General features: G+C 43.9%; 1 protein-coding gene across 1 annotated transcript; it reads left to right on the forward strand.

Annotated features, from left to right (window-relative positions):
- The first annotated feature begins 806 nt into the window (after nucleotides 1-806).
- Nucleotides 807-8,763, forward strand: LOC124291503 (flavin-containing monooxygenase 5-like). Its single transcript, XM_046728487.1, has 6 exons — nucleotides 807-1,371; nucleotides 3,689-3,744; nucleotides 5,137-5,324; nucleotides 5,963-6,315; nucleotides 6,937-7,040; nucleotides 8,359-8,763. Exons 1-6 carry the CDS (start codon nucleotides 807-809, stop codon nucleotides 8,761-8,763), a joined length of 1,671 nt encoding a protein of 556 aa, XP_046584443.1.
- Nucleotides 8,764-9,326: the final 563 nt, after the last annotated feature.

Genomic DNA, 9,326 nt, shown 5'->3' on the forward strand with positions numbered 1-9,326 from the left:
AAACAACAAGCAAACAAATTAACAAACAAACAAACAAACAAACAGTAACTGATTAATACATGCTCATTCTACATGCTGACTCTCGTTATGTCTGGGGTTACGGATGGCCCTGTCGTCTAAAGCGCTGCAATTAATCGTGCAGAGTTGTGTATGCAAGAAACCTATGTTTGGGTGTTTGAATACGGGGTTGTCCCGAGTTTTCCAGGCCTGCATCTTTCTAACACCACAAGTTTCAGTTTAATGATAATACCTGTGAAGATCACTGGATCGAGTCTGGACTGGACAATCCAGTGATCAACAGCATGAGTATCGACCTACGCAGTTGGGATACGATGACAAGCCAGCATGCCTTGCTACCAGATCGCGTTAGTCGCCACTTGCTTGCGTAGACCTCATGATGTTGGTCACTGGATTGTGTGGTCCAGACTCGATTATTTACAGACCGCCGCTATATAGCCTGGATATTTCTGAGTGCGGCGTAAAACAACAAACCAACTAGCAAACAAACAAACAAACAGTAACTGATTGATACATACATGTTGAGCTAGCAGACAAAGAAACTTGTGTTTGAGGATTTGAATCATACATTCTAATACAACCAATTGTCTTCAGTCCAATTTAAGAACAAAACCGCATTTAACTTTTCTGAAACAAAAAAGGATTACAAGTTGTTCATGAACAGTACGAGCGTTCAGTTCGCCAAAACGCAACCGTCTGGCCCGCATGACAGCCCAGTAGCATGATATAAAAGGGCCGATCTCAACGTAGCATGTATTCCCTGACAGAGAGTCAGACGTTGTCCAGTGATGAAGTATATTGCAATCATAGGAGCTGGGTGCAGTGGGCTGGCTGCAGTCAAAGCCTGTCTGGACGAAAACCTGGTTCCAGTTTGTTTCGAAAGAGGGAGCGATATTGGTGGTCTTTGGAACTTTTCAGAAACTTACACCAATGATCGCGCAAGCATTTACAAAAATCTGGTCATCAATACAAGCAAGGAAATGATGTCCTTCAGTGACTTCCCAACTCCTGCCGACTTTCCGCCTTTCTTACCGCACGAATATGTTCTCAAATATTTCCGTTTGTACGCTGAAAGATTCCAATTGCTGGAGCATGTTCGCTTCAACGCAACAGTGCGGAACATAGGCAAATGCCGCGATTATGACACCACCGGTCGCTGGGGGGTAACGGTGAGTGTTGAGGGTGCCCCTCCCTTCACTCGGGTGTTTGATGGGGTGATGGTTTGCACCGGCCACCACTCTGTCCCCTACACGCCGACATTCAGGGGTGCGGACACTTTCAAGGGACCCGTCATACACTCTCATGGATACAAAGATTCAAGTAATTACAAGGGGAAAAGAGTTCTCGTTATCGGTATGTGTGAAAAAAAATTCTTTATTTTGTTTGTTGGACAAAGTATGATTTCTCAAATTGTGCCGCATTTAATATAACAGTCATGCATAAACGAAGTATTTTGTTCCGATCGCTTCATGAGGTTGCTCAGATTGGCATATTATGTAAGTATTCTTTCTCATTACGGAAATGAAATAATTACTATAAATGACGTTTATTAAATCAGATCATGTTTTATGAATTTTTGTAACATTTTAGATGTACATGAAACTATTTTTCAACAGTGTTGATGGTTTTTATCGGTATTTTGGCTTGTAACGAAGGGTTGGTATTGTTCTATTATCAATGTTCATAATATTTCCTCTTTATAAAAAATGGAAAAATAACGATTTGGCGAACATATTATCAAGAAAATGGCATGTGTCGTTTCGCACTTTACCCGAAACTTAAAACCAAAGCTGATATTTTTACATAAAAAACCTGATCCAGTCACGTGATGAAATAAACATCCAGCCCCTGTATTTAGCAGTAATGAAACCCACTGAAAGCGGAGGCATATTTCACCATGCCCCGTAGCCCTGGCAACAAAGGCTGAATTAAGATGCTTTGTGTAAAAAACGCTCAAACTGGGGTAATTTCTCACAGCCTACAGTAACACAGACTCTCGCGGGATGACCACTGACCTTGACACATTTAACGCTACGGTGGTCACTGTCCATGCTAAGATTGTATCAATCTGCAATGATTGTTCCTACTGACCACTCAACGGGCACCTGTCACGTGCTTGACCTCCGAATGTTGATGAATATTAATGAAAGGTCGAATCGAGTGTTATTGTCTGTAGAGGTTTTTGTGCTTAATGATTGATAATAGTGATTGATGTTAGTGTTTCTGACGTTTGGGTATATAATTCCTCGTCCAGGGAACCTGCACAGATAAAATATGACACCTTCAACTATAAATGTAAGGACCAACATCTTTCTAACAAAACAAAGAATATTCGGAGAATGAAAAAAGTGAGAATTTAGTAGTCCTTCAAAGAACCAAGGAAACAAAGAAACAAACAAATGCGGATTATATATATGATCCGAATTAAAATAACATGCGATTCTGTGTCGCCATGTACTTAAGTGTCTGTATTGCTTGGGCTCGCTTTTCAAATCGACTGTAGAATTACGACTATGTTTTACATCGGAGCTACGATAGCGCTAGTCGTAGTATACAGGGCCTATATTTTCGAAGCTCTCTTAGCGCTAAGATAGTCGTACGTGCCATACATTAACATTAACTTACGATTATCTTAGCGCTGAGAGAGCTTCGAAAATCTAGGCCCAGAATCTTAGCGTTACGAATGATGCGAATTGGTGAGCGTGTGTGTACGTACGTATATGTGCGCGTCCGTTCACTGGTTGTACACTTTCACAAATCGTTTTAGCGCAGTGACGACCAGGGCCTAGATTTTCGAAGCTCTCTTAGCGCTAAGATAGTCGTAAGTTAATGTTAATGTATAGCACTTACGACTATCTTAGCGCTAAGAGAGCTTCGGAAATCAAGGCCCTGATGTATAGGATATTAGATACTAGTCCGTGAAGCTCCGATATGAATCCACTAGAAGTCGTTTTGTGCATTTTGTACTTTATCTGGAACCTACTTCAAGTTTCGCCCATATTAGTATTCAGTAAATTCTGTTATAACTGACACTGACGCTGTGCTGTCATGTTGTTACGGATCTGGGGCCCGATCCACAAAGCGTTCGTAGCGCTACGACATTCGTAAGCCAACGATAAACTGTGGAGTTACGACAGGTCGTAACGTTACGAATGCTATGTGGATCGGGACCCTGGAATTTAAATATGAACATAGAGTTAGTGTGTTATATTATTGCTAAACTGCCTGGCGAAAGAAAGTACAAACCCATTTTGGTGATGTCTGAAAGTGAAACAAGCAAGATATGTTATCCGATGGTGAGGTATTTGATACGAGTATCGTTGTGTTCTCGGCCATATAGCTGTTGTGTTTCGGTAGCTCTGTTTCACACTAGTAAAAGTTTGTAATTTTTGGTCGAAAATGTATTTGCCATTGTATTGTTCTCAATATATGTTGATGCAATATGACTTCTCTTGAAACTGGAATTCATGGATTTATTCATTTGTCTTTTCAATTAGATGTACGATTGTCTGTTCGAAAGTCATTTTCCTAAATATGAATGAGTGAGTGAGTATGTGAGTCCGGTTTCACACCGAAGTGAAGATGAACCGTTTTGGTTCCTATACGTGTTTGAGGAATAGATCACAGCCAGTCTTTATATTGACCAGATGTCCTATTTGATTGGTTGCAGGGATTGGTAACTCCGCTGCAGATATTGCCGTGGATTTGTCCCGAGCAGCATCAAAGGTAAGAAGACTACTACTACTACTACTACTACTACTACTACTACTACTACTACTACTACTGACCCGTGAAGAACCCATGCTTGCCACAAAAGGCGACTATGCTTGTCTTAAGAGGCGACTAACGGGATCGGGTGGTCAGGCTCGCTGACTTGGTTGACACATGTCATCGGTTCTCAATTGCGCAGATCGATGCTCATGCTGTTAATCACTGGATTGTCTGGTCCAGACTCGAATATTTACAGACCACCGCCATATAGCTGGAATATTGCTGAGTGTGGCGTAAAACTAAACTCACTCACTCACTACTACTACTACTACTGTTCCTGCTACAACTACCACCACTACTACTATCCTTACTACTACCACCACAGCTACTACCGCTACTACTACTATCGCTACTACGGCTACTACTACTACTACTACTAGGACAGCTACTACTACTACTGTCCCTACTACCACTACTTCTACTACTACCGAGTGAATCTTAAAAATTCATTATTCGACCCAAATATAACACAGGTGGCGAAGATAGAGCATCTTGGGTGTGTTTGAAGTTCTGGTTCATAGAACATTAATCCCTTACGCAACTTATTCTTTAATCCATCTACCTACTACTACTGTTGCTGCTGCGACTACTACTTCGGGCGGTGGGATAGTCAAGTGGTTGTCACAACAAGTTCGATTCCGACATTGGTACAGTGTGTGAAGCCCATTTCTGGTGTCCCCAACCGTGATGTTGCAAGACCATTGCTGAAAGTGGCGTAAAATGTAATCTTTGGCCCACTCACTCACTCACTGCCAGACAAATTGACAATCCAGTGATTGACACCGTCGTTTGACTTGGGCTAAAATGGCAGCATTCGATTGTGATGTATTTGGTACGAGTATCATCGTTTCGTTTTAGACATAGTGACTGAGTGAGTTTGGTTTTACGCCGCTTTTAGCAATATTCCAGCAATATCAATGAGGGGGACACCAGAAATTGGCGTCACACATTGTACCCCATTCGTCACCACTCGCCCCTTTCCGTAACCTCCATTCGTCACCACTCGCCCCTTTCCGTAACCTCCATTCGTCACCACTCGCCCCTTTCCATAACCTCCATTCGTCACCACTCGCCCCTTCCGTAACCTTCGCTATTCGGCTTGTCCCGGAATAACACGAGTTGGTCACGAATGATTGTACCCATGTGTGGAACCCAGGTCTTCGGCGTGACGAGCGAACTCTTTAACCACTAGGCTACCCCATCGCCCCCGTTTAAACCATAAAAAGTCTGCAGTATTTCGGCGACTGTTTTCAGCCTAATAAGGTCCTGGTAACGTTTTGTCAAATCCAATTTCAAGTGTATGCTTTCTTTTGCAGTTTATTAAATTGCCGTATCCCATTCCTGTAGGTGTTCCTGAGCACTCGGAGGGGTGCGTGGATCATCGGCAAGACGAGCATCAAGGGTATCCCTGCCGACCTGCTGGCCAACAGTAGGTTCGTGTTCTCACTGCCTCTCAATCTACTGCAGTGGGTCGTGGAGAAACAGGCCAACTTCAAGGTGGACCATGACACGTTTGGTCTGTCGCCTCAACATGGGTACGGTTTGAATATCGTAACCTTTCTCTTTCAGTAAGATTAAGTTCGGTGATATATGGACAATTGGCTGTGAATATTGTGTTACGCCGCAGTCAGTACATCCTCGTTTATCCAGGGCATTATACCCCTATTAGGAATATGTTAAACACCCTGGACACAATTGCCATATTGAATGTCTCTTACTCATGAGAGGGGCGGTGGGGTAGCCTAATGGTTAAAGAGTCCGCTCGTCACGCTGAAGACCCGGGTTCGGTTCCTTACAAGGGTACAACATTTCTGGTGTCCCCCACCGTGATATTGCTGGAATATTGCTAAAAGCGGCGCAAAACCATACTCACTCACTCATTACTCATGATAATTGCTTGATTGGATTTCATTTTTAGCGTCGTGCCGTTCAACAGGCCATTTGTCAATACTGAATGGAGATAACACACCCTTGATAACAATTAAACTACTAAAAGAGCTGACATGTTATATAACGTTTTTGAGTAGAGTGATATAGTCAAGCAGTTGGTCGTGGATATTTTACTGGCAATGTTTGGTTTCGCGCGAAACTAAGCCAAAGAATTACGTCTTTCATTAGGGAACATTGATTGAAATCTTTATAATTCTTAATTCTTTTAAAATACATGTTTTAGGGCGCTTGAAGCACATCCGACCATTAACGACGAGCTTCCCTACCATCTGGTGACGGGAAAAGTCAGCATCAAGCCAAACGTAACTGCCTTCACACAAGATGGCGCGGAGTTCGCAGACGACACTTTCGAGGAGATTGATGCCGTGATATATGCGACTGGTTATGACTACCGACTCGATATTGTTGATGAAGATGTGCTGAGAATTGACAACAACAGGACACACCTTTATCAGTACATGATCCCGACCAACCTGACCCACCCTACTTTTAGTGTGATTGGACTCGTCCAACCAATCGGCGCCATTATGCCAATATCGGAGATGCAGTGCCGATGGTTCACGAAGCTGATCAAGGGTAGGTCGACTGTAAACGTGAATGGGATGTTGTTTTACGACGTAGTCAGATATGTTTCAGCTTAATCACAACAAGCACAATCTCTGGATTCTAGACTAGTCAGACCAATGAGATACATCAAGTCTTGTGAATACCCATAGGTCTTGACTAGACAGTCCTTACACAGCCTAACGACAAGCAATGGGTAGACTATACCGTGAGGGGGTCGGGTGGAGGTGGGGCAGTTGTGGAAAGTTTGGTCCTTGGGGCAAGCAAGAAAACTAGGTTCGAATCCATGTTCAAAGTTTATCAGCGTCTTACCTGTGCTCGTGGGTTTTATCAAACCGGTAAACTTTGACACCTGCACCACTTCGGGTTTTGCTCCCACTTTCAGCAGACACGCCATGGTGTAACTGGAATAGTGTTTAACGCAGCACTAAACCTCTCTTTCACCCACTCACTCAGGACATAATGACAGTATTAGCGAGGTCACGCATCGTTACCATCGGTTACCTATTGAAGTGAACTCTTCCGACAAGCACGGCTAATGCCGATTCTTCTGCGGAAACCACATGGGTAGATTGATTGAAAGGTGATATTTCTGGAATGGTGTAATAATGTATGCTTGTTTTTGTTTTTAAGGGGAGGTGAGTTTGCCGAGTAAGGAGGTGATGCTGAAGTCTGTGTCCCAGAAATTCGCCCTGATGAACCACACCTACATCAAGTCTCGCAGACACACCGTTCAGGTAGGTCAAGTCTCGCAGACACAACATACAGGTACACACAGTCTCGCTGACACACCGTTCAGATACGTCAAGTCTTGCAGACACAACATATAGGTAAACGCTTTCGCGCAGACACAGCATACAGGTAAACGCAGTCTTTCAGACACAACATACAGGTATACACAATCTCCCATTCTTAAAGACACAAGTACAGGTACGTCATGTCTCGCAGACACAAGATACAGGTAATCGCAGACACGTCATACGGGTACGTCAAGTCTTGATAGCACACGGTACAGGTGCTTCAAGTCTCGCAGACGCACCGTACAGGTACGTCACGTCTCGCTGGCACGTGCACATCGTATAGGCCTACGTCATATCTTGCTAGCACAGCGTACAGGTACGTCAGGTATCAGAGATTTGCTGGCTCACTGTTCATGTACTTTCAAGTGCCGCAGACACTGGTACGTCAAAACTCCTATTGAAAATGTAAACCGAATGCCTTAAATTGTATCGTGGTTACAATGGTAACCCCTTACATGTACGACCGCCTCCGTGGTGTAGTGGTTAGAGCGTCCGCCCGGAGACGCGTCATACCAAAAGACGTTAAAATATGGTACTTGTTGGTCCCTGCCTGGCGCTCGGCATTAATGGGTACAACAAGGACTGGTCGGCTCGGAGTCAGTATAATGTGTCTGAGTGGGGTATTCATGCTTCACTGCGGCATGGTATCTCAGTGGGCTAGCACTATAAAACCAGCTTCAGTATGGGCTAGTACAAGCAGTCGCAGATACACATACACACGCATGCACGTCGTCATATGAGCGAAATATTCTCAAGCACGACGTTAAACCCAAATTCACCTCACCTTACATGTACGTCAAGTCTCGCAAATATGCGTGTGTGTACACGTGCGTGTGTGTGGTGCTCACTCCCTGTCGTCCTCCTGCTGAATGGGCAATAAGTAGCCCTGAGTGTATGTGTTAGAAAAACTTGCGATCTGAATGTCTGTAACACCTCGATATATATTTAGAGTTATCATCCATTCAGCGTTCGAAATTAACGTCGGTCCTTTGGTTTGTTTTCTGTAGGTCCGTATGGCCTTGTTTGCTGGGGATTACTTATATCGTAGCTAAAATATAGGGCCTGAACACTCTGACCAAGACCTACAATCTGTTATGATTGCGTGTCCTTCGGGCCTGCAGCTTTTCAGGGTTAAGGACAAACACTGCATCCATAACCACCTGATTTGCCTCCGAGTTTATATGCAAAGCGAGTTGAACTATTGCTTTACACATAGCACTAACTGAAACTGTCATTATATTTCGTTCAATTTCAGACTTACTGGATCGACTACATGGACGAGATTGCTTCAAAAATTGGCGTCAAACCAAATTTTAAAAGGCTCATGTTTGAAGACCCCGTCTTGGCTTTCAAATGCTTTTTCGGCCCGTGTGTCCCCGCACAATACAGACTAACAGGCCCTGGAAAGTGGGAAGGTGCCCGACCACTCATCATGGACGCCGTCGCCCGGGCAACCAGAGGCGCCACCTGTCGGAAGACATGCGCAAAGAAGCGCCAGTCCCGGAAGGAAAGGAGCAGCACCTTGATGCTGCTGTTCTACGTGTTTGTGTTCTTCACTCTTGTGACCATGTGGTGCTTGGACTCGTTCATTGACTTCTCAGTTATTGACATTGTATCTCTTCTTCAGAAGGAGCATGTTGAACACGCTCTTGCTGGATAAACCTCGTGTTTTTGTCTGGCATAAGCAACTAAATATACCAAAGCGTATTCTGCAAACGGCGCCAGTTTAAGGTAAACTGGTTTGCCTGCTTCAGAGCGCTTACGTGCAGCCGGAGTAAGCTTAGGAGAGGGTACCAGTCAACAGTTAAGGGCTTTTAGAGTTATCCCCCTTTGAAACATGTAAACTTAAGGTCAGTTGACGCTACAGGTTTTAAAAACAGATCCCGCATCTTCTCGCGCAGTTTGAACAACGACCCTGAAAACTGCATCCGCTCCCAGTGAGAATAAACAATGTTACATCCTCTGGATGGGACCATAATTTTACAATTATTTGATAAACAGATACCAAAAATAGTTTATTTATTTGGACATTGTGACCATTTTGGTTCACGGACAGTGTCTTATACAAGGTCATGATAAGAGTGAGTGAGTGAGTTAGGTTCTATGCCCCATCAGTTTCACGAAGGGGTACACAATGAATCCGCTTTACACGTAGGGAATCGAACCTGGGTGTTGGGCGTGAAGAGCAAATTACGAAAAATGTCAAAATTTTACTCGGCTGAA

This window comes from Haliotis rubra, unplaced genomic scaffold, assembly GCF_003918875.1.
Source record: "Haliotis rubra isolate DU_JTF1 unplaced genomic scaffold, ASM391887v1 Scf493, whole genome shotgun sequence".
NCBI lineage: Eukaryota > Metazoa > Mollusca > Gastropoda > Lepetellida > Haliotidae > Haliotis > Haliotis rubra.